Source organism: Heloderma suspectum, chromosome 12 (genome assembly GCF_057233095.1).
Source record: "Heloderma suspectum isolate Gila_16-S chromosome 12, 16-S_ref, whole genome shotgun sequence".
NCBI lineage: Eukaryota > Metazoa > Chordata > Lepidosauria > Squamata > Helodermatidae > Heloderma > Heloderma suspectum.
This window is the reverse complement of record NC_139469.1, coordinates 10799949-10824702: the sequence shown is the minus strand read 5'-3', so window position 1 is coordinate 10824702 and position 24754 is coordinate 10799949. Positions and strand designations below refer to the sequence as shown.

General features: G+C 46.3%; 1 protein-coding gene across 6 annotated transcripts in view; it reads left to right on the top strand.

Annotated features, from left to right (window-relative positions):
- Positions 1–6389: 6389 nt before the first annotated feature.
- Positions 6390–24754, top strand: part of RNF216 (ring finger protein 216) — a 108229-nt gene continuing 89864 nt past the window's right edge. Inside the window, exons 1-3 of one of the 6 annotated variants that reach the window (XM_084818314.1) lie at positions 6390–6470; positions 21166–21294; positions 24191–24320. In XM_084818314.1, the coding sequence (XP_084674440.1) occupies positions 24255–24320 (66 nt within the window). In that variant the 5' untranslated portion in view covers positions 6390–6470; positions 21166–21294; positions 24191–24254. Of the gene's footprint in view, positions 6471–6693; positions 6787–8107; positions 8173–8536; positions 8615–21128; positions 21295–24186; positions 24321–24754 lie in introns of those variants that run through there. The other 5 variants (XM_084818313.1, XM_084818309.1, XM_084818311.1 and 2 more) reach the window with 5 other exon arrangements.

The following is a 24754-nucleotide window of genomic DNA, read 5'->3' as shown; positions in this document are numbered from 1 at the left end:
TCCTTTTCCCTCCCCATCCCTTTTTCCTTTTGTGTCATGTCTTTTAGCTTGCAAGCCTAAGACTGCCTTGTTTTTATTGATCTGTAAGCAGGGGCGGCTGCAGTAAGAGGGGAAGCAGCACAAAAAATAGGGTCAGCTCAGGCTGTTAGCCTGAGCTGGCCAATTACATATGGCCCCTTCCCTCTGCAAAGGATAGGTCATTTTGGGCAATGGGGGCATCGCACAGAGGGAGATGGCTGGCTGGCTGACTGGCCAGGTGAGCCAAGCCAGCCAATAAATGGAGAAGGTGGGCTCTGATGGATGGCCAGTCAAAGCCACTTTTGAGAGAGAGAGAGAGAGAGAGAAAGCCAGCCAGCCAGCCAGCCAGCCAGCCAGCCAGCCAGCCAGCGGTATGTTTGGCATTTAAAAATCTTTCCTTTCTTTGTTTTGGGTGTCTGGAGAAATTTGTAGGTTTTGCTGGGGTTTAAAACGCAACAACATTCTTTGTTCTCATCTTGCTTAAACCATCTCTCTCTTCCCCCTGCCCACTATGACTGGAAAAAGAATTGGGTTGTGTGAAAAAATAATTAATTTGGCCTGTGATTGGAGCTTTTTTTCTAACAATTTTTCTCCTGTTTGTCTCAAGCCTCCACCCCCTCCCCCAATTTCACAATGGGGTTTGTATAGAAAAAAGACATGGGCTAATTTTTTAAAGACATGGGCTCAGCACTGAATTTGATTGCCTAAAGCCTCAGTTGTCTTGTATGTGAAATGGGTATATTGTTCTCCCCCCCCCCCGATATCTTGGAGAAATGGGCTTTTCTACAAATGGCTTCGTCTGCATTATTACATACTCTTGAGAAACTGATGTGTATGTGAGAGAAAGAGAGACAGAAATTGCTTTCCCCCTGCCCTCTCCCTATCTTTGTTAAGTGGCCTCTGCCAGAAATTACTTTCTCTGTGTTGCTATTCTGGATAAATGGGGCCAGGGGTTGAACTGCTTTTAAATTGGGGCCTGTTTTCATCTATTATCCTTGCCTTAATTAATGAATTGAGGCCCATGCCTGGCATCCATTTTGTGGTGCTAGACAATGCTTCTCAGTCTGTTTTTTTTTTTTTATCCTTTCCTTTCTTTTGGTGGTGCAAAGTAATGCCTTAGAACACATAAAAAGGTAAAGGTGTCCCCAACCAGTCGTGTCCGACTCTAGGGTGCGGTGTTCATCCCCGTTTCTAAGCCGAAGAGCCAGCGCTGTCCGAAGACGCTTCTGTGGTCATATGGCCGGCATGACTGAACACTGAGGTGCACGGAACGCTGTTACTTTTCCTGCTGAAGCGGTACCTATTTATCTACTTGCAATTTCTTGCTTTCGAACTGCTAGGTTGGCAGGAGCTGGGACTGAAGACGGGAGCTCACTCCGTCACGCGGCACTCGGGTCTCGAACTGCTGTCCTGCCGACCTTCCGGTCTGCAGTTCAGAGTCTTAACCACTAACACATATTCCTGGCTAAATTCACTGAGGTCATCAGAGGGCATGTTCCTGGTGGCTCCACATGGGCCTATGGCCTCCATGGAGTCCACCAGGAAAAGAGCCTTCAGCGTGGTGGCCCCCTTTCACACTCCCTGCCTTTGGAGGTCAGGCAGGTGCCAACACTATGTTCCTTTCAGCTCCTCCTGAAGACACTGTTATTTCGAGAGGCCTTCCTTGTGCAGCCAGCCGCAGTTTATTAAATTCGACCTTCTTGGAATTTGTCTTTTAAAAAAATGTTTTAACTGTTTTAAGCTGGTGTTTTATTCTTTTACCTTTGTTGTTCACCACCCACAGCAATTTCTCAAATTCCCAAATGTGCCCACGGATCCAAAAAGGTTGGATCTATACAGAGGAGACCCCCCAGTGGAAACATAACCATTTGGTAGCAAAGTAAAGCAGCTTACGCAGACCGACGCTCACTCCAACATACGCACACACAGAGATAGAACTAAGAAGAACCAAAGCCAGTGGGACTAAACCGGACCAGGCACGTGTCAGAGGATAACCCAGACTGTACCATTGATGACAGACCCCTTAAATATACATTCATACCACAACGGTAAGGACAGGATCCTTACCCGTCTTTACTGGTAGGGATCCAGCAGATACATTGCAGAACAAAGTCCTGGACCCACGTACAGGATCCTAGTGGAGCCTTGTACAGAAATGCTACTAGAACTTTCCTTCCTTCTTGCAGTTCTTTGGATCCAGTCCATTGTGTTGTGGGGGAAGAAATAAGGTTACTTAGATCCACCCACAATTGTTGGGAAGAGCTGGTGAGAAGTTCTCACTCACTCCCTTTTATCCCCACCCCCATTCTCCCAATAAATCAGCTCAAAATGGGAGCTGCTGGTATAGTGGTTAGAATGTTGGGCTGGGGAGACCTGGGTTCAAGCCCACACTTGGCCATGAAGCTCACTGGGAAACTTTGGGCCAGTCACTCACGCGCAGCCTAACCTACCTCACAGGGTTGTTGTGAGGATGAAATGGAGAGGAGGAGGATCATGTACGCTGCCTTGGACTCCTCAGAGGAAAAGGTGGGATATAAATGTAACAAATAAATAGGTAATAATGTTATCGATATTTATATACCACTTCTTATTGAACAAATCCCGATGTGGCTTATGCTGAATATACTAAGTATGTGGCAAGCGGATGGAGGGTAGACAATCATGTTTGTTTTTTAAACCTCTTTTGTCTTACGGGTACTGATAAAACTCCTTGCATAGCTGCTCAGGCCAATACAGAGAAGATAGGATTGATCTCAAGAGCCCCATCTGGTGGATACATGGTGGAGATAACACTGTGGATGTTAGTGGGGAAATCAAAAGAGAAGTGATTTACTTGGGTGCTATCTCCCATCCTTCATTCACCATTTGTAAAATGGGGATAATTATGTCCTACCTTGCAGGGCTCTTAGGAGACAAAAGCGGTAAAAATTACAAAGACGTTAACAAAGCAGTCTAAAAACTATGACTGATCAAGGATGCATGAAGGTTGGAATGTCATCTAATTTTCACATAAAGCACTGAGTCCCCAAAAGCGACGTAGAGGTTTTTTGGTAAGTCCATGCTGAGTTTAAGCAATGCTGTCATGAGCCAAGGTGATCATGGGACTGGCTAATGACACCGACTGACCTCAGGGTGGAAAAAGCTCATCAACTCTTGAGGTCAGTTCATTGCAGCAGAAATCACACCCCCAGCCCAGCCTAGCTGAAATGAACCACACGCTAATGCAAATCATGGAATCATAGAAGAGTAGGGTTGGAAAGGGCCTACAAGACCATTGAGTCCAACCCCCTGCTCAAGGCAGGAATCCAAGTCAACGCATCCCTGACAGATGGCTGTCCAGCCTCGTCTTGAATGCCTCCAGTGTGGGAGAGCCCACCACCTCCCTAGGTCATTGGCTCCATTGTCGTATTGCTCTTAACAGTCAGGACTTTTTTCCTAATGTTCAGCTGGAATCTGGCTTCCTGTAACTTGAGCCCATTATTCCGTGTCCTGAATTCTGGGATGATCGAGATCCTGGCCTTCCTCTCTGTGACCCTTCAAGTACTTGAAGAGCGCTATCATATCTCCCCTTGTTCTTCTCAAGGCTCAACATGCCCAGTTCTTTCAGTCTCTCCTCATAGGGCTTTGTTTCCAGTCCCCTGATCATCTCTGTTGCCCTCCTCTGAACCCTCTCCAGCTTGTCTGCATCCTTCTTAAAGTGCTGGAGGCAGAAAACTGGAGGCGGAAAACAGAGAAAACGGAAAACGGAGGCGGCTCAGCCATGAGGCCAGGTGAAATGGCAGCAGAACTGGGGCTCTGTTCAGGGTGACAGATTTGACCCATGTGGCACTGCAGTGTCCTATTGAATCATTAGAAGAGTAGGGTTGGAAGGGCCTATAAGACCATCAAGTCCAATCCCCTGCTCAAGGCAGGAATCCAAATCAGAGCATCCTTGACAAGTGGCTTCCAGCCTCGTCTTGAATGCCTCCAGTGTGGGAGAGCCCGCCACCACCCTGGGTAATTGGTTCCATTGCCGTACTGCTCTGAAGTTGCTGTGGTGTTTATGTGTGTCAAAACACTGTGAAAATAAATATAGGGAGCTCCAGGTTTGGGGGGGGGGTTGGCAAAGTCCCCTCTGGTGGACCCACTCCTAGGCTGATAGGCCCTAGCATGCGGGCTTACCTGGCGGGGACAGTGAGTGGATTTGAGCCACCACTTAAATTTTCCCACAGTGCCCCTGACATAGCATTGCTCTGGGGCATTGTAGGAAACTAAAATATGCCGTCCCCCCACAACACACACACTAGAGGCTACCATTCATGCTTCTCACAATGTTCTGGAGTGACGCTAGTTTGCAGGCATTGTGGGAAAAGTTAAATGGCAGTTAGAGACCTGGCAGCAATGCTTGGGTAGTGGGCGATCTCTGGAACGCGCTCCCTCGAGAGAGAGGGTTGGCTCCTTCTCTGCTGTCAGGTGGGCTCTGGAAGCATGCTTGTTTCAATCCGCCTTTGGGTCAGGTGGGATTTGACTGAAAACCACCACCACCACTAGATTCAGTTCTTGCTCTTGGTTACCTAAGGCCTCTCTACACCAGCCTAAAATCCCGCATTTAAAACGGGGTTCTCTGCTTCCGTTTTAAATGCAGGATCACAACGACTCCCTTTTTCACGTGCTTCCTTCCCCCCCACCCCCTTCCCTCTCCTTCTCCCTGTATCCAAGTCTTCCATTCTCTTTCACTGATCTCGCTCCTCTTTTTGCCACTTTCCCTCTTTTCACGGAGGAAACTGAAGGGGAACACAATGGGGTAATTTGATAGCTCATTATCTGCGATCTATTTAAAAACTGAACAAAGGGCATTTAGCGCAGGAGACGCCTTGAATGATCACAGCGTCATGTAAAGGGCCCGCAGACCTCTGTGAAGACGCAATCTCAATTGCAGGATAAAAGCTCTGTGTGAAGGAGCTCATTATGTGTGTGATTGGTTTAGGGTGACATTTTATTGTTTGGATGTAAAGTTTTTCTACTTTACTGTTTTTATGCAATTTTAATATGGTTCTAATGTGGTATTTTATGATTTATTAACTGTGTTTTGTGGGTTGTAAGCTGCTTTGGGAGAATGTTTTAGTTCTGAAATGCGGTATAGAAATCCTGCAAATAAAAAAAAGCTGAAATAGCGTTTCTGTATTTTGGGGCAGGGACAGATCCCAGAAAATAGGGACCATGGGAGAGTACATTCTTCTGAAGAAGAAGTAGGAAGACGCTACTTTTCGTTGTGACGAGGTTCCCCATTATCTTTGATGGCAGACAGAAATCTAACTTTTAGATTGTAAGCCTGAGGGCAGGGACTGCCTCATGAGTTATCTTTGTAAGCCACTCTAGGAGCCTTTCTGGGCTGAAGAGTGGAATAAAAATACAGTAACTAAGGGCACAGTCCTATGCATGTTTAGAACAAGTCCTACAACTCCTAGCATTCCCCAGCCAGTATGGTTGGCTGGGGAATGTTGGGAGTTGTAGGACCTTTTTGTTGTTGTCTATGCATAGGATTGTGCCTTAAATAGTAATATATAAACCAGTGCAGTCGTGACAAATTGAGGGAAAGACTGAAGGCAAGAGGAGAAGGGATTGGCAGAGGATGAGATGGCTGGATAGCATCACCGATGCAATGAATATGAACTTGAGCACGCTCCGGGAGAGAGCGCAGGACAGGAAGGCCTGGCGTGCTATGGTCCATGGGGTCACGGAGAGTCGGACACAACTGAACGACTGAACAACATCAGTTGCATTTCTGCCTGCTGGTGTGCAAGCTGTTTTAATGGCCCCAAACTAGCCTTTATTAATGAAGGGGAGGGGGCGTGAATCCAGAATTCGGGGGGGGGGAGGATCCAAAATGCAGTTAGGCCATAGTGTTATTAGACCAACCAAAGCGCCACAAAAATCTTATTGTAAATATTATTGCCACTGTAACCTTAATTGTCATCCGTGTTTTTTTTAGCTGTTTTAAATTATTTTTAAATTTGGTATGTGAAAGGCTTTATATTATGTGAAAGGTTTTATATGTCGTCGTCGTTATTATTATTATTATTATTACCGTATTATTTTGGGCTGTGGTTGTTGTGAACCGCCCAGAGAGCTTTGGCTGTTGGGCCGCACAGAGGTGAAAGGAATGAAACAAAAGGGAAGAAAATATTGTGCAAGCTTCCAGGTTCCCCAGAACTCTTCGTCAGGCGAGGAGACAAAGGGCAGAGGCGGAAAAAGAAAACACCTGCTTTGAGCGAGGAAAGCCTAGCCAGTCAAGCTGCCCCGGGTGGGCGCGCATGCGCGCGCGCGTCCCCCGCTCCCACGCGCTTGCAGGCAGGAGAAACCCTTCAGCCGCTTCTCCCGCCCCTTCGCCTGAGACGTCACGCGATCCCGAGGTCAGCGGCGGATTTCCCCCCTCCCTCTCCGTCTCTCTCTCGCGTTCCTCCAACTCTATGGTGCGTGGCCCGAGAGGCGCGGGACCCTCTCTCCCTGCCCCCCGAAGTTCTTCTCTATGGTCGAGTCGCGCGCGCGCGCCCCCCCCCCGCCGCTTCTCCCCGCAGTCACGTGGCGGGCGCGGGCCGGAAGGAGCCTGACAAGCCGAGTCCGTCCGTCGGTCGCGGCGGTGGCGGCTGCATGAAGGGGGGGCGGAGGGGAGGAAGCCGGAAGAGCAGCCGCTGGGGCGGCGAGGGGCGGGCGGGAGCGAAGGGGACAGGGGGGCCGGGCCGGGCCGGGCCGAAGGAGGGAGAGGGAGGCGAAGCCAGGCCGGGGCTGGTGAGTAGCCGACCCTCCCCTGCGGGGCTGGGCGGGAGTGGGGCCCCCTCCGCCCTCCGGTGCCTGCCCCGCTGCTGTCTGGCGACCTCCCCCGGCCCCTTTCTCCCAACTTCAAGTCCTTGGAGCCTTCTCTGCCCTCTGCTTCCCCCCCACACGCACACAACCACCCCCCACAACCGACTCCCCGCCTTCTCCGCCCCCCACAACCGACTCCCCACCTTCTCCGCCCCCCCATGACCGTCTCCCCCTCCCCCCCATGACCGTCTCCCCCTCCCCCCCATGACCGACTCCCCCTCCCCACACACATGACCGACTCCCCCTCCCCACACACATGACCGACTCCCCCTCCCCACACACATGACCGACCCCCCACCTTCTTCCCCCCACACACATGACCGACCCCCCACCTTCTTCCCCCCACACACATGACCGACCCCCCACCTTCTTACTTCCCTTTCCCCCCCCATCGTCCACACCTCTCATCCCTCCCTTCAATGGCCTTTCCTACTCGCAACCTTGCTTTAATCCTTCTCCTTCTTCCACCCCCTGATTTCTTTCTCCAGCCCCACTTCCTTGTTTCCCCCTCCTCCACTGCATTCCTCCCTCCTCCTCATAGATCCCTCCATTTAGGCCCAGCTTTTCAGCCTTTCCCGAAACAAATCTTTCGCTCTCTCCCACCTCCACTTATTGATTTCTTCCTCTGGCTCCTCCTCTTCATCCCACTCACCCCCTTTCATGTGAAGGAAATCCAGTGGAGGGGAGGACACTCTACCCCCCCTCCGATTTTGCCCGGGCATGTCCCTCTGCAGCCTTTATACTTTCACTTCCACTCTCCAAGTTCGTTCCCTGCCTTTTTAACCTCCATGAGGCCCCTCTCCTTTGCCGTCAGCAAACCCTTGCCAGTTTGTCTTTCTCCTTCAGACTCCTTCCCTTGTCCTCAGTTGTCCTCTCTTCCACCCAATTGTACTCTGCTCTAGTCCTCTTCTCCCCCATCCACACGCACATTCCGGAGGGGTTGTAGTTCAGTGGCAGACCACCTGCTTTGCATACAAAAAGTCAGGTTCAATCCCTGGCGTCTCCAGTTAGGGATGGGGAAGACCCCTGCCCGAAACTCCAGAAAGCCACTGGAAGTCAGCGCTGAGTACGCAGTACTGAGCTAGGTGGATCAGTGGTCTGTCATGGGTATAAGGCAGATTCACTGCCTCTGGTTCCGCTCCTGCTTTGCATCCTTTCCCCGTTAGTACCTCTTGCTCCCCTACCTTCTGTGTCCTCATTAACCTCCCCCCCTTTTTTTCAACAGCTTTCACTTCTCAACTGGCCTCTTCCTCAGCCATTCTTTTCTTGTTTCCCCTTATGCAGCCTGAACGTGTGCACTGTTACTTGGAAGTAAGTTGTGTGGTGTGCAGTGGAGCTTGCTCCCACGTAGGAGCATAGGATTTATTCTGCTTTATTTTCACTTCTAGCCCTTAAGCACTCTGTCCTTGCCCTTCACACCTGCTTGCTTGTTCATGTTTCTGCCCCTGACTTCTTTTTTCCATTCTTTTTCTATTCATTCTCCCTCCCATCTATTCTTATTCCTTTCCCGTACTGCCCTTTAGTTCTCCTTTTCGTCTCCCAGCAGCCCACCTTTTCTCACAGTCCTCCCTGGCTATGCCAGTCTTTCCTTCCTGTTCTTACCCCCACCAGTCCCTTTCTTGCTTTACTTTCCTCTCTCCCCAGGAGGTCTTAATTTCTCCTTGGAAAGGCTGTTGTTGTAGGGATGAGCTCCCCCCCTCCCTTTTTTTTCTAATGCAGGAGCAAAGTCCTTCGAGCTGCAATGGCGAATTGCGTAAGCAGGGAAAGCAAAGGCAGCAGTACTGTTTGAACTTTTTGGGGTGGGGGAGATGGGGATGTGGGACTTTGGGGGAGATAGCATTGTGGATTCAAAAGTGTTCTGCTAATGGTTGACTGGCTGAATGAGCTTACTTTTCTTCAGAGATGCTAGGTGGTGTTGGAACCTTGTAGTGGCAGCTTTGAAAATTTTGGATTTGGTGGAAAGGACTGTTTTTCTTTCCTAAGCTTGTAACTTGGTCAGGGGACTTAGGACCATGTATGATGCAGTTTGGGAAATGGGACAATCCTACACAAGTTTGGGAGGAACGCTTACCCTGCATTCCTACAACCATTTATCTCATGAATGGACTATAGTCCATGAAAGCTTATGCCAGAATAAATTTGTCAAAAGATCCTTAAGGTGCCACAAGGCCCTTTGTTGTTTTCACTGATGTGGAAGTAAGCCCCATTGAACTCAGTGGGACTTATGAGTAGACATGCATGTTATTGCAGTAATAGTTGCATTGATAAAAGAGCTTATTAGCCTTTGCTGCTCTGTTCCTGAATGCCGTTTTCTCTGTTCCAATCCTGTTGTAATATGCATGGTGTTTTTAAAGAGAAGTATGATCACTCAGGATCCCGATCTCTCACTTCCTTACCGTATACTTCAGTATGCTTTCTCTTTTATTTGCATCTAAGAGGTACAGATAAAATTTGAACTGTATCCCAGAACATACAGTGAACATCTTTTTTTTTTTAAGCAAGGTAAACTACTTCTGTGTCTTATGACTCTTTTGTTTTCAACACACCTCCATGTAGCCATGATACCTAAATGGGAACTTCATGTTCAGAGGTAGTATACTGGTGAGTGGTGGACACTAGAGAACAAGGGAAGGGAGTTGTTTCCTTTTTCGTGACCTGCATACTGGACCATGCCTTCATGTTGGAGGTGTCTGGCTGGCTGTTGTAGGAAGGAGGATGTTAGAGACCTGTCAAAAGAGGCTATTGGTCTCTCTTGACAGGAAGTCTCTTATGTTAAGTCTTTCCCAACCTTGGGACTTGCAGTCCAGCATCTGGGGATGTGTCACTCCTAACCATTGACCATGCTGCCTGGGCATGAGTGTGGCCCAACAACATAGGGGAACCCAAAATTGGGAAAGGCTGCTGCCAGATAAGTTTTTCTTTATTACATTTCTATATTGCGCACTAGCTAAAGCTCTCTGGGCGGTTTACAAGACAAAGCTTAAAACCATAAAATACAATTCATGTAGTAAAACTGAATATAAAACCATTAAGTTTAAACCAGAAGAAAACCAAACCAGTAACTACGATAAAAGCCAGCAGCAGTGCAAAAATCTAAAAACACACACAATTTTTAAAGCTGAAGGGCTACAAAACCTTGGAAAATAAATAAGCCTTGGTGGTTTCATGGCTTTTGTGCAGTTGTTTCCCCATTCTGAAAGGTTGAAATTCCTCTCCTAAGGCTTATTTACTGGCACAAAGAACTTTAAGCTACAATATGCTGGTCTTTTTGTGCTTTTGGCCCCATCCCTTTGCTTTCAGCCACACTCACCACTGGAATGCCCCCTGCCCCGCCCCGCCCCAGAGAGCTTCTCCAAAACTGAATTTGGCCCTTGGACTGAAAGAGGTTCCCCACCCCTGGCTTAACGGCTGTGAAACTGAGCTGTGAACCACCAAATAGGTGGTTCCTGGAGAAGAAAGTAGCATAAATGGCCTGTGGAGGGATTATGTTGTAGTTGAAGGGCAAAGAGCCCTTTAGAACACACTGTGCCAGGTAGCCGCTGGTAGTCCTGTTGAGCTCCCCTCTGGCTTCTGAGGGCATCTTTGTCTTGGAGTTTCCCACACTTGGCAGTTAGTGTAGTATAGTGGCTAGGAGACTGAGCTGTGAATTGGGAAGATCCTCAGTTCAAATCTCACCTCTTCTATAAACTCATTAGATGGTTTTAATAAGCCATTCTCTCTCAGCTTAAAATACAGTGGACTTCTCTAAGAATTACCCCCAAAATAAGTTATGTGAAGTGCTTTGAACACTTTAAAACACTATATAAATGTTACTTCTATTCTCTCTCTCTCCCTCACCCACCCCACACATGCACACACTGTTTTTTTTGTTTTGGTTTAAAAACACAATCTTTTAGGGCCTCTGTTGCATTTTATTTCACCAAACAATTGAACAAATGTAAGTTCTTGAGTTAAACATCTTACTGTTTCCTGACTCAACTCTTTGGTATGAGGCATGCTAGAAATAATGGATGGTATTTTGAGTTGCAGAAAAGAATAGGTTTACAGTGATGTTGCACAAATAGGTAACAGTCAGGATCTGGTCATGGAAGCTCAGTGGGTGCTACTCCTAGAGACCTTTTTTGTGCAGTTAGGGGTGCATAGGTTTGCTAGCTTGTAAAAATCCTTATAGAGTGATTGGTGTATATAAGATGTTCCTTAGTGTATGGAGGGAGAGAAGAGAACTTTCAAAACTGTAACTGGGCATCAGTTGGAGGGAGTTGATGGAGTTTTCAAAGTTGTTGGCTGTTAGACTGGAGGAGTTTCATTTTGGTATGCCTTAGACTGGAGGGGAATTCATTTTCTGAAATTGCCAGGAATCTTTTTGGCTTTAGGAAGCATTCAGAAAGGCCAGAGGCTTCATAAAATGTGCTTCTGAATTCCTGGGTTAGAGAAAATACTTCAAATTCCTATGTGCCAACATCAAATTTTTAAGACATGGGCAACTTGGTGCCTGCCATTTATCCAAGCCTGTCTGTTCCTGAGAAGTAAGAAATGGCTTATGTGTGTGCATGCATATTCAGTCTTTCCCCTGCCCTCAATTCTTCCTAACTCTTGCAGTTGCTTCTCCTTGCCCTCTGCAGCATCTTCTGGCCATGCAAAGCTTGTCTTATGTGGGTTGACTATTAGTGGCTTCTTTTTGGCATGGGTTAGAGAAGGGGCAGCATTGGCGCAGGCTGCTCTGGGATTTTAGTAAGCGTAAGTTTGTGTTTCCACAAATATTTGAATATTTCTAAACATATTGTGACCTATCCTGAATTTTTGGCATGGGATAGAAATATTGGGGCAGAGCGGATGAGGGGGAGGGACGGGATACAGGGGACTTACTTACCTGTGTTTCATACATGAAATGGTTTCATGCTGAGTCAGGCCATGGGTCCCTCCAGGCCATGGGTCCATCCAGCCCAGTAAGATTTACTTGTGTCCTGGAAGTCACTCTTCAGGGCACGGCTGGTTCCAGGATTGAGGGCCCACCTATGTTAGTGCCCCCCTAGAGATGTAAAATTTCCTGACATTTTGAGACCATGGAAAATGGCGTTTTTCGTGTTTTCTTCCAGAAAAAATGGAAGTTTTGGGAAAAATTGAAAAACAAGCAGTACTTAATTTTTTGGCGCTCTTTACAGATCTAAAGTCACTTTAAGACAGCCTTCCCCAACCTGGTGCCCTCCACATATTTTGGAGTCCAGCTCTCATCAGCCTCAGGCAGCATGGCCAATGGTCAGGAATGCTGGGCGCTGTAGTTCAAAACATCTGGAGGGTACCAGGTTTGGGAGGGTTGCTTTAGGAACATAAAGCAGCCTTTCTGCTGTTTTAAAGCTTTTAAAAGTAAGCTCAGTTAGTAAATTTGTAATTGTCTGAATAGATTAGAACTACATTAAATGACTGCTACAGCATCAGAAACACAGGACTCTATAGAACAAAACCCAAAGTGTCAAGAATGCACATTTACTGTCAGGAATGCACAACAGTAACTCCACTCACATGTTGGGAAACTGAGCATAAATCAATATCACTGAGCATAAATCAATAAGCAGTCTATCAGTAAAATATACTTTAGATCAATAGTTTTAATAAGGAATAAAAGAAATAACCATGCTGGGAATCTTATAGAGAGGATTCAAAAAACATTTTCCCCCATGGCTTCATTATTTCAAGACATTTTACATCTCTAGTCTTTCTATAAAAGTATTCTTATTATATAAGTTTTAGAAATCATTTTGGGGTGATTAAAAGCTGGGTAAAAATATATAAATACTTTGTCTTAAATTCTAAAAAAAAAAATTCATAATCCAGAGCTGTTCAATTTTTCCAGTTTTTTGGAAAAAAACAAAACAGTCCTTGGAAAAAAATGGAAAAAACCTGTTTTTTCCCTGAATATTTTCCAGGTTTTTTCCCCGGCCTTCACATCTCTGTGCCGTTGGCTCCCCCACCCCGCCCCTTGTGGTCTTTCCTGGTAGATGGGCAGCAGCATGATCTGATAAGTGCTGGGGTGTCTGCGGGCTGTTTATTTTCCTCCAGTGCCCTGGAGCAATGCTGTGTTACGGGCATTGTAGAAAATCAGAATAGCTGCTTCCAGATGCCACATACTTAACCATGTACCATAGTGAGGACAAAGGTTTTGGAAATGGGATGGGGTTGAGGAAGTTAACATGGAATTTTATTATTTCAGGTGCAATCCTGTGCAGGTTAAGACAGAAAAAAATCCTACAACTCCCAGGATTCTCCAGCCAGCAATGCTCTTAGGGTGCAATCCTATGCATATTTAGACAGAAAAAAGTTGTACAGCTCCCGCCATGCCCCTGCTAGCCATGCTTGCTGTGGGATGCTGGGAGTTGTAGGACTTCTTTCTGTCTAAACATGCATAGGATTGTGCCCTTATAGTATTTTAATGCCACTCCTCAGCCAAAAAGGCTCCTGGAGTGACATATATGCAATCAGTAAAACAAGAAAGTCCCTCCCTGCAGGCTTACAGTCTAAAAAGACACCACACACAAGGCAAGAGAGATGGGGAGGGAAGAGGGGAAAATTAAGTGAACTTTCAGCAGGGCTGGTAGAATGGCCCCACTTCCCCTCTCATCTCCCTCTGTACAGCCTGCTGGAAATTTCAAATATGGTAAACTACATGGTCAATCAGGATATAAATCTTAAAAAGAAAAACGTGGTAAAGTTTTTATGGGCTGCATTACTGCAGCAGGTGGAGACTGGCATGTTTGAATGTTCCTCCACCAAAAGAGATTGCTTTCATGAGGGGGAGAAGTGTTCTGCCTAGCCTTCTCCTTGGCAGGTTTTTTTGCTTTCTGTGCATGGGTTTTTTTCAGGGAGCAGCATTGAAATGTATAAACTGTTGCCAGGAGCCTGTACTGGTCCAGTTCAGCTACAGTATTAACCATTTGATTTTGCTACGAGAATAAATACACTGGATGGGCCTTGGTCACTCTTGGCCCTCTAATGTGAGTTTCCTATCAACTTCCTTCTGGTTGGCTGAGCCATGCTAGAATTGGATGTGCTTTGAACTTAGGCCCGTCCTCCCCCGCCCCCAGTACAGCTTGAAGGAATCAATCTGCTTATGCATGGGATGGACATAGGCGGAGGCTTTAATTTGGGGGGAAACTGTGAGCTGTTACAACAATGAGGAAGGAATTCTTTTGCTAAATGGTGTGTTACTGATACTTGGCAGGCTGTGACCTTGTTAACGGAAGGAATTTGTTGCAGGGGCCAGTCCTAACTGCTGTTGCTTCAAGCAGGCAGCTGTAGGTATTTGTATTCAGAATAGTCAGATGCAGAGGAGCCCAAACATCTGGGGTTGGGGGTGGTTCACCTCACACTGTTATCTGGAGCTTGTTGTACTCTCCCTCCTGGGTGGGAACGTTGGGGGAACTAGCTGTTGAAGTTAAGGCTGGAAGATAAAAGCTGTATCTTTGTGAGGCATCCTGATGTAAATGTATTCTTCCTTAGCCTTATCTCCTAATTTTTGAACACTACTTAAGGCAATAGAGTAGGGTTTACTTGGTGATGCATTTCCTGGCCCAATTCAAGGTGCTGGCTCTTACCTTTAAAGCACTAAATGGTTTGGTTCCAGGATGCCTAAAGCAGGGCTGGGCAGAAGGTAGATCTTCAGATTTTGGGACTCCAGCTCCCAGAAGCCCCTGTTAGTATGGCCAGTGGTCAGGAATGCTGGGAGTTGATGTCAAAAACATCTGGAGATCTACTGTCTGCCCACTTCAGAGCTAAAGGATGGTCTTGCTTCTCCTTTCCCCTCCCTGAAACTGCCTGACCTTTGAGATGGGTTGAAGAGGCTCTCCTGTGTATCCTGTTGGTTTCGGAGGCATGATCCGCGCCATAGAGCCTTCTCTGTGGTTGTGCCAGGTTATGAGTCCAGTTAATGCCTCTTTATTAATGCATTTTTGGCACCCTTTAAAGACACCCTTATATTGGCAAGCATTTTTAAGTCTTTCTGGCTGGGTTGTTTTTGGTACTTTATCTGCTGCGCTGTCAGTTCTTAACTAGTTTTTATATGATTTTAATCCTTAACTTTTAATGTTATGGGTTGTGTTTTTGTATGCATATTGTTACCTATCCTGGACACCCTCTGTGGAAAGGCGGACACATTTTCTCAAACAAAGAAATAAAAGTTCAGAATGGAGGTACCAAAAAGCTGCCTAATGAAGGGTGACTTTAGTTGCAAGTCTTTATTGCTCCCATGGTTCTTTTGCTCTGAAGTATCAACATCTGTTGGGGTTGGGTGGTGACAGGACTTCTGTCCCTGTTCACTCTTGAGTCTCGTTTTCTTCAGAGCAGATGTGAGATGTTCTTTTCTCACAAGGGCCAGCCTTGTAAATAAAGGTTACAAAATTTCCTAACCTGACCATTTTCTGCATGGAAATGCAGGCTTCTGCCTGGTAGAACAGGGACATGGTGATCCTTTTCTTCTTCTCTACCCCCCCCCGCCCCATTCCTGCACTGCTTTATTTATTTACAGTATTTGTATACTGCTCCACATCAAGGATTTTGGAGCGGTGAACAGCAAGATAAAAGAATAAAATCCCATATTTAAAACAATTAAGGACGCAATCCTATGGCTGCTAGTCAGCAGCTAGATGGCCATAGGATAGGTCGGTTCCCGGAGAACCAACCTCCACCCTCTCCCGTGCTGCCTTGTAGGCAGCATGGATCAGCATCACGCTCAGAAGAAGAGCGTGGAGCAGCAAAAATGGGGCATTCTCAGGGGCGTGCTAGGGCGAGGAAGTCAGAAATCGAGGTCCTGTGCAAAAGCCAGGCAGGGAGAGCGAGGAGGAGATCTGCTCCTCAGCACTCCTCCTGCCCTGCACTGGATAGGTGGTCACCCCTGGTAGGATTGCTCCCTAAAACATTTTAAAAGAACAGATTCTGAGCATAATAAACCATGGCTGGTCACTCAGGGAAAGCCTCTCGGAATAATGTCTTCAGGACGTCTTCATTTCTTTACTGGTTGTGGAGGAAGAAACTTCCCTTCCTCTGCAGCTAGCACAGAAAGCAAGCGGGTTGGCAGAAGAGGGATGGAGCAATCTGGCCCTCTTCTGCCAGCCTGCTCACTTGCCTGCATGAAATTCCTGGTTTTGTGTGGCTACCAGGCGAATTGTTAAATATATTTGGTACCAGTTGAGGCCCGTAGGCAAGACGGAGTTTAAACAGCAGAATAAAAACCATAACTTCTAACAGAGCAACTCCAAAATGGTGAGCTGAGAGAAATAAATGATTAAAGCCCCTGTGTGAGCCCAAAGCACATCCATTTATGGATGAGATTGCCTGAAGTATGTCTGCATGATTCAGTGCTCTGGTCTTCCCTCTTTCCAATTGCCCTCTCCTGAAGGTGGCTAATTCTGCTGCCTCTTTGTGCCAGGTATGTGATTGCATCATTCCGCTGCGTATCAGTATAGAATTGCCTGCTCTTGTAGGATGCTGCCCAGTGTGAGCCGGTTCACACATCATGCTAACCCATGGTGGGTGACAAGCTACATGGAGTAGGTTGTTTGGCAAACAACCTTCTTTGCTTCCTTCAGATGATCTGACAAACAAGCAACATGGGGTAGTTTATTCCCCCCCCCCCGTTCCTCCTCCCCTTGTGGCTCCCTCACCCTGCCGGGCAGGTATCCCAGGTTCCTTTGCAGTGGAAACCATATCCTGCTGTCCCTCATGCGCCCACTGCATCAGCAGCCTGTCTCCAGTTGGTCTGCTTTGCACTATGAGTGTTTGCGGTGATAGGGGTATAGGGGTACTCCATGCATAGGGGTACTCCAAAAGTCCCTGAATATTGTACTAGACTGAAGGCTGGAGTCTCTGAGAATTGCCTCCCCCCCCGCCCGCCCCGTTGGTAAACCTGCAGCGGGGGAGTATAGATTAGGGAGTGACAGGGACCTGTGGGAACATTGCACCAAAAAGGGGGGTGGGCGGTTTCTAACTCCATGAAGTTTGCAGAAATACAATGAAATTTAATATACAGACTTCCCATATGGGGAGCTATCAGAGGCACTACTGGATAGATGCTCCAGTTTGCATTTTCATGAAAAGTGAGGTTTTATCCACGCGTGAAGCTGTTTGGGAACTGTGCCGGGGGGGGGGGGGATTGTTTTGAAGTTGGAGACACAGCTGAATGTGGCAGGAAAATAAGCTTGCTCAAGGTCGCTCTGCCAATTAGATTCATGTGCGAGCGAAAGCAACTTTGCAGAGAGCATCACCAAAGGTGAAGGGAGGAGTCCAGCAGCAAAGGAGGGGGAGCGCTGGCAGCAGGCGCAATCTGTTGCCAGGCAGCTCTCGGAAACAGAGATCGCTCAAGAGGACCAGAGCAGCAGTGTTTTTGGCCACTCTTGCTGATTGCCATAACCTACACTGGCATGTCAGAAGACATGCTAACCCACCGTAGGTAGAACTACCCCTACTGCAGACCGTGGGTTCTCATGGGGCCTGTTTGGGGGAACAGGGCACATGAACTCATCATGGGCTGCTCTGGAAAACAAACCATCGTTGGTTGGTGTGTTATGTGAACTCAGTCCGTATCTCTGGAAGAGATACTGCTCTGGGATCACTTCCTTTCCAGTCAGGAGGCATGCCAGGAAGAGCAACTCCTACAGGAACACCGAGAAGTGGGAAATACTTAGTTAAAACAGGCATGGGGAACTTCTGCCCTGCCATCCAGATTTGGCCTGCACAGGTTCCCCATCAAGTCTGCCAGGTTTTTCCCCATTCAGGGAAAAGCTCTTCTCTTCAATCAGCTGCTCAGAGATTAGAACTTTTTCCTGCTTAGCTCTGACAAATACTCCCTTTCTCAGCACTGAAAATCATCCCCTCAGCTAACCCCAGGGATGAGCTTCAGGAGGGGGGAATGGGGATTTTTTTTAGTCAGTCAAAAGGCTTTTAATCTAGCTGATTAAATATTGCATTCATCCTAGTAAATGCAGTTTGCGTTCTGTAAGCGGCTCTATATTCCTGGCTGCTACTGGTTCTTGGCCCAACCTTAGCACTGTTAAAACATGTGTGGGCACAGGGCCTGGTCTAGACATAACAACAATAAAGTTGTAGTTGTGAGGTGCCTGTCCTACCATTAGGCAGAGTGAAGCAGCTGCCTCAGGTAGCTGATTTTAAGTATCATCATGAAAGAGGAGGCAGATAGTTACTTTTTAATATATTATTATTGCATTTTACTCCCAGGTGCCCAGTTTCCAAAATCTGTTGGGCAGGCTTGGTTGTTAATGCACCTTGACTTTGGGGCGGCTGAGTGTGTGTGTGTTGCAATTTGCTGTTCTGCATTAGGCAGGAAAATGTCTTGGACCCGGTCCTGGGTGGGGAAAATCCCACACAAATGTAACCTGTCCTTTTATTCCTGGCTGCCACTCAAAATCCTGTCTCCTTTGATCTGAGGAGGCAACTTCCGCAGACCAGCATTGAGCCCAACCTGTGATCTGGCTCACTGTTACAAGGGAGACCTGGGTTTGTGAGGAGGGTATAAAAATGCCCCATTTTCCAACTTTTAAAAAGTAGTTGAGGACTGCATGTTCCAGCTTTCTACCGACTGTGCAAGTGTCTTGGCGGTTTCCATACTTCTGTCAAGGAGTTTGCTGATGGGATCCAAGCTTCTTGGATACACTTTATAACATTTCTGACATGGATATTCACTGAATTGTGAACATCCAAGTTTAAATTTTCATACATCAAAGGGTCACAATGGAGGTGCAAAGAAATTGTTCATAAATGCTTTCCTCCCCTCCCTTCAAAATTTGTTCCAGACAATATTGGCAGTTTCTGAAGCAATTAACATTAGCTGACTTTTCTGTGGCATGTTACAAGTCTCCCTCTTTGGCTTGTAGTTTTGTTTGGCACTTTGATTTCTAGGAACATGGCTGCACATGTACCCAAAGTTTTAAATTATGCTCCTAGTAGTCTCTTAAATGTTGACCTTTGCAGATTTCTCGCCCTGCAGGTCTGAGAACTTTCGGTTTCAATTCCCAAGAAGCATAATAAATTGGCTTAGTCAGGTTTTACATTTCTTCATGCTCTGTCTTGTAACTAAGGGGATTTTTCATAGCTGGGATTCAGCAGAGGTTTCAGCCCAGTTAGCAAGTGTTTCTTCCTCCTCCAACTGAAGAGTTTGCTTCAACAATAGAACACATTCCATTTAAACCGTATGACTTTTCTGCATACAGCTAGTAGGCTAATGCTTATGCCAGAAAATATGAGCTTGCAATATTGTGTCGAATGTAAGAACAACACACCGCACCTAGCCCCACAAAGCGAAATCACATTAGTGCAGGGGTGCTGCAATATTCATCTCATTCATCCGATTAATCAAATACCCTTTTGATTGAAAAATGTGGCCGAATTAGCAGATCTTAAAAATGGTTTTGTTTTGATATATGCATGTGTCTGTCAAAAGAGTGCGGCTTATCTCCTTCAGAACATTCTCAGTTACGCATAAACCTATGATGATTTGGGGCACAATCCTATGTTAAGGAAATATTCAAGGCAGGTTAGGTTGAGCAGTCAGAAATGTATTAAAGCACATCTCGGCCATGGGAGAGACAGATGAAACTGTGTCTCTCCCTGCAAAAGAAAACAGGATGCATTTATACAGACTGAAAGTTGGAGAACAAAGAAAAACACACTACGCATGCTCAGAAACCAATTAGTACTCAGCACAGCGGCCTTCTTATCTTTAGGGATGAGTTACTTTGGTGGATAGAAATTTCTTGCTTATGAGCAAGTTACAATTACCTTCTCATGGCCACACAAACACACACGCACGCACACAATCAATCCCATCAGGCACCTTGCCGGAACCAAACTACTTACAAGGCCTAGTCAGGCCTACTTTCACACCTATGACGACCCCCTCGATGCTCATAAGCCTCCGAATTCAGAGGCTTACGCGCAACCAATGCACACTGGGAGGAGCTGCAAAGGTGATCATACCCTCCGCCGCTCCTCTGTTTCTGCGTTTTCGTTACAGGGACTCTTTTGCCTGTCTAGCTTGGGTGGGAAGGAAGATGGAGAGACCTCGGGATAGCTCGCATCCCGGCCTCTCCAGTTTTCTCCACTCCCCATCTACTAGAGCACCCCCTTCTCTAAGGTCAAGTTCCTGGCCTTGGAGAAGCAGCCGGCATGGGTTTTTCCACACTGGCTGAGAGAAGGAGGGCGGAGCTTGGATTCCCTGATCCGAGGTCAGAGCGCTGTCTCCAACCTCAGATCCAAGAATCTGAATTACTCTATGGCCCCCCAGATGCTGTCTAGGGGCCATAGGATTGCTCCCTGAGTTGACTAAAATTAAGTCTAGCATATCTTTAACCTGGTGATAGTCCTCCTATATAGTGGATGCAGTACTAAGTAAAGGGCTGTTGATGCGGCAGACCTCATGATTAAGGGCTGCCAAAATAATGGAATATCTTGGCAAAGAGCACTAATGGATGAACATACCATGCTTCTAGACGAGGCTTTTATTGAGCTATTGCCCTGCCTCATTTACATAATTTTATAAGGGGTCTTCCACTTGTAACCCTCCCATGTTTTCAAAAAGCTTCTCGTCTTTTCTTTCTACACACACACACAAAACCATTAAGGAGGAAAAGAGGGAATAGCTGCACAATGTGTTTTGATTGGTAGTGCTAGGGGCCATCCTTCTGGAAGCATCAGTGGTTACTGACGTGGTGGTAAGCAAAGAGGCGCTACGGCAGAGGGGCAGGGAGATGTGCAGGATGTTGGAAGTCTCCAAAGCTTGCAGAGCAGAGAGCCATCGACATCAAACGGAGCACTCGTGATAATAAACTGGGATTGCAGTTTGTTGTGCACCATGAGGACTAGAAATTTGTTTCTAATTTTCTGTGAAAGCTGAGAACCCTGCAGCCTAATCCTATTAATGTTTACTTGGAAGTCAGTCCCACAGTGTGTTCAGTTTGGCTTACATCCAGTTAAGTGGCCACAGGATTGTACAGCTGAAGGCAGACAAATTCCACATCAAATATTAAATTCTGTGCTTGCATGGTGGATCTTCAGATAAATAGAAGCCCAGCTTGCGGATGGATGAACAATTGCAGATGGGATTGTTGCATATTTGGGCAAGGACTTTCTGGATTTCACTGAGCAGATCCTACCTTTCAATTTAAAACCAGAGCTGCAAAAAATAAGTATGAATTCTCACTCTAGTGCTGACCTTAAGGTGATAAAAAGCTAACCTTGTTTAAAGTTATGTCTGTAGTAATCAATACCATCTGGAAAAACCTTTTCTCTTGTTCTTTCTAGGTGCTCTTGAAACAGCAAGTGCCATGGTTGTGTGTTGGCTCTTGCGTGCATAGCTTTCTAACATGGAAGAGGGAGGTGGAAAAGAAGAAGTAATTGACTTGAATAGTTTCCGGAGCCACCGAGGGAAAGGTAAACAACTTATTTTCTGGTCCTTACATTTTCTTCACTTGGGGTTGGTAAAACCATTGAATGATATTGTATACCAAAGATAGATCTCCAGATGTTTTGGACTTCAACTCCCAGAAGACCCTGCCACCATGGCCAATGGTCAGGGATGCTGGGAGTTGAAGTCCAAAATATCTGGAGATCTACTTTGTGCCCACCGCTGTTGTATGCAATAACCTGCGCTTCGTGCAATTTGAAAACACATCCCACTATAAGCAGCATGGAGCGATGGCGTTGACACTCAGATTTTGAGTGCAGATCAGATTTATGCCTGTGGTTCCTTCTGATTCAGCATATGCTCTCCGTAGCTTGGTCGAATGGTAGTATTTGCCACGTATTACAGATGCTTACCAATCCTGGACCAGTGTATGCAGCAGATCTTAGCTGCCAGAACTACATAGAATACAGTGTACTCGTTTTTGTTGTTGTTTCCTCAGCCTTGCTTTGGTCATCCCCTACAAATTTATCCGGCCCATGTTCCATGATTTTTTTTTCAAGATGCCAACTGGTAAATATTCATACCCAACAAGTAACCACTTGGTGTTTGTGTGACTTGATACTTGAAGCACTTCCTAGTTTGTTCCCTTACATGTATATACATGTGCTTGCACACAGACAAGCATGAATTACTCTGTTCGGTAATCAGAACATGGTTACATTATAAGGTCTAAAAATGTTGTTTACGTAAAGCAACACAGTATAAACCTCATTGTGTTCTTTTCCTGTGTCACTAGATTAAAACTCAATCTTTGGTTCCACTTTTGAATGTGAGACTCATGCTTTGGGGCACGTGTATTCTCTCTCTCTCTCTCGTAGGAGTAAAACGCACAGTTTTAGGAGTCTTTAGGAATCTCTGTGAGCCCCACCCCAAATCTATTCAGAAAATAATACACATAATGGCTACTGATGGTAAACTTGGCCTGTGTGTCACATTTCCAAAAGCACTCAAATTCTGCATGGATGATCCATGTGCATTTCTTTAATTGCTTCCTGGGTAGAACAAAGTTTGGGGTTTTCTGGTGAACTTGGAACTTTTGACAACAGCTTAGAGTGGTAGAAGAGCAAAACAGTAGCAACGCCGTGAGCCCAAAGATGTGGGCCATGGCAGAACATGGTGCTGGATACAGCATTGTTTCCTCTTGGGTTCCACCATCTGGCCCCTATGAGACCTGCAATTTTTGAGGCCCTGTATGCTGGGTAACATATCTTCTTATTCAGATTCATATACATACATAATCTGCAGTGGTGGAAAACCTGTTTCCCTGTGCTTCGATCTAGGCTGTTTCGACACATTTGTGAAAACCTAGAGCAGCCTTCTCCAACCTGGTGCTCCCCAGATGTTTTAGACCAACTCCCATCATCCCCAGCCAGCATGGCCAGAGGTCAGGAATTCTGGGAGTTGTAGTCCAAAACATTTGGAGGGCACCAACTTGAGGAAGACTGACCTAGAGCAACATGCATGGCAGAGGCTTGCCTCAACAGCTGTGTTAGGATTTAGGGATTCTCTGATTGCCTCTAAAGCTTTAGTGTGACATCAGACAAGACCCTAGCCCTGCCTTCTCCAACCTGGTGCCCTCCAGATCTGTTAGACTGCAACTCCCAGAGCTGGCTGGGGTAGTCTGAAAGCTGTAGTCCAACACATCCTGAGAACACCAGGCTGGGGAAGGCTACCTGGCCCTTCCCCTTTGGGCCAGGGGCAGGTTTTGTGGTGAGCATAGCCTTTAGCTGATTACCAAGGCTACCCAAAATTTATGGATGCCTGATAGGCAAGGCTGTTAGCAGAGGTCTTCCTCCCAGCTGGGCAAGTCCCTTGTTACTGGTTTTGCCCATTCGGCCTTGGTAGTCTTGCACTTCCTGCATCAGTGTAAGATTGCACCATGGGGATTCATTTCCCTTGCCACTGCAGGTGTGTGTGAATGCGGCCCATATGGGCTCAAGATGGGGAACATAAGCAACACTGCACTTGGTAGCGTCATCTGGAGCCTTCGACCATTGTAGTTTCCCACTACCTTTAGGAGCTACTGTAAAGGTTCCTCTCCTCTCTCTTTCTCCTACAGCAGGGGTAGGCAACCTTTTGAGCTTGTTGGTACATCTGGAAATTTGAGAAACTGCTGTGAGCACAGCCGTAAAGTGGCTGCCATGGGTGTGCATGGTTAGTCACAAGGGACAAGTCACCTGCCCAGAGGCATTTATGGAGAAATTAGAATGGCTGTAGCTAGAGGCTCCCATTTTGATTTGAAGTAATCCCAGCCGGCAGTAAGAAAATAGAAACACTGTTTAAAAATGAAAATGGGGAAGAGCAGGATGTTTCTGTGGGCACCAAGGAAGGTGTCTTGTGGCACATTGGTGCGCATGGGACCATGTTGTTTACCCCTGTCCTACAGCATGCAATACCACTTGTAGTCTCTTCGACCCATGCTGTTTTTCTAAAATGCATGGCTCTAAAGTGATTATTGCTTCTGGAACCAACAAAATCCCACATGGCTCTTTCCCATTTTGGGGAGGAGATTTAGTTCCATTACCATATCTCTAAATTATCTTCTGCCATCTGCGTCAGCCCTGTACTGACCTGCTGCTGCAGATTGGGGCAGTGACATCTTTACAGCATTAAAGGGGTGTGTGCGTGTGTGTGTTGCACAGTTTTGTTCTGACAAGTGTTGAGAAGGTGCAAGTGGCAAGCTACAATAGGGCGGGTGCCCTGGAGTGCCTCTTCCGCCTCATTACCATGCATACTCAGGAAACATACTTTACAATGCAAACTCAGGAAGCATAGGTCTGTAGTCATAAGAACTGAAGAATAAATATTTATAAGCTGCTGCAAATCTTCAGCTGATAAGTTTGTTCTCCTTCCTTTAGATAGGATTAACCACAGAGACGAGGGGCTTATCACCATATCGGATTCCTCAGATGAAGACTTGCCTGTGATGCTGGACACACCTGTTCACCCGCAGTGGGAAGATGAAGAAGATGATGATGTCATCTTGATGGAGGTAACTCTTCCTACCCATCCCTTATTTGTGGCAAAACTAAAACTTGTGATAGACTTTTAATGGGAAACAAAAATCTGTTATTCAACTCATAGTCCTTCTTTGTGGGGGAGGGGGTATGTTTATTTTATCAAGGGAAAAATATTTGTATTTAAAATTTAAACACAAAAAATAGGAATTCCTTTTTTCTTCATGAATAAATGTAGAAGGAAAAGATTGTATGAGTTGCATGCCAGATTATTTTTGCCCATTAAAAGTCTATAGCAAATTTTAATTTAAATAGTGTTGATCTGGCTTTCCGCTACTGGTTTAGGCAGCTTACCCTGATAGTGTAACATTACGCTATAATAATACACAGACCGAATGCTACCCCCCCGCCCCCGTAAAACATTAGCAACATAAATCCAGATCCCTTCTCATAGTCTGCATTATGAAGT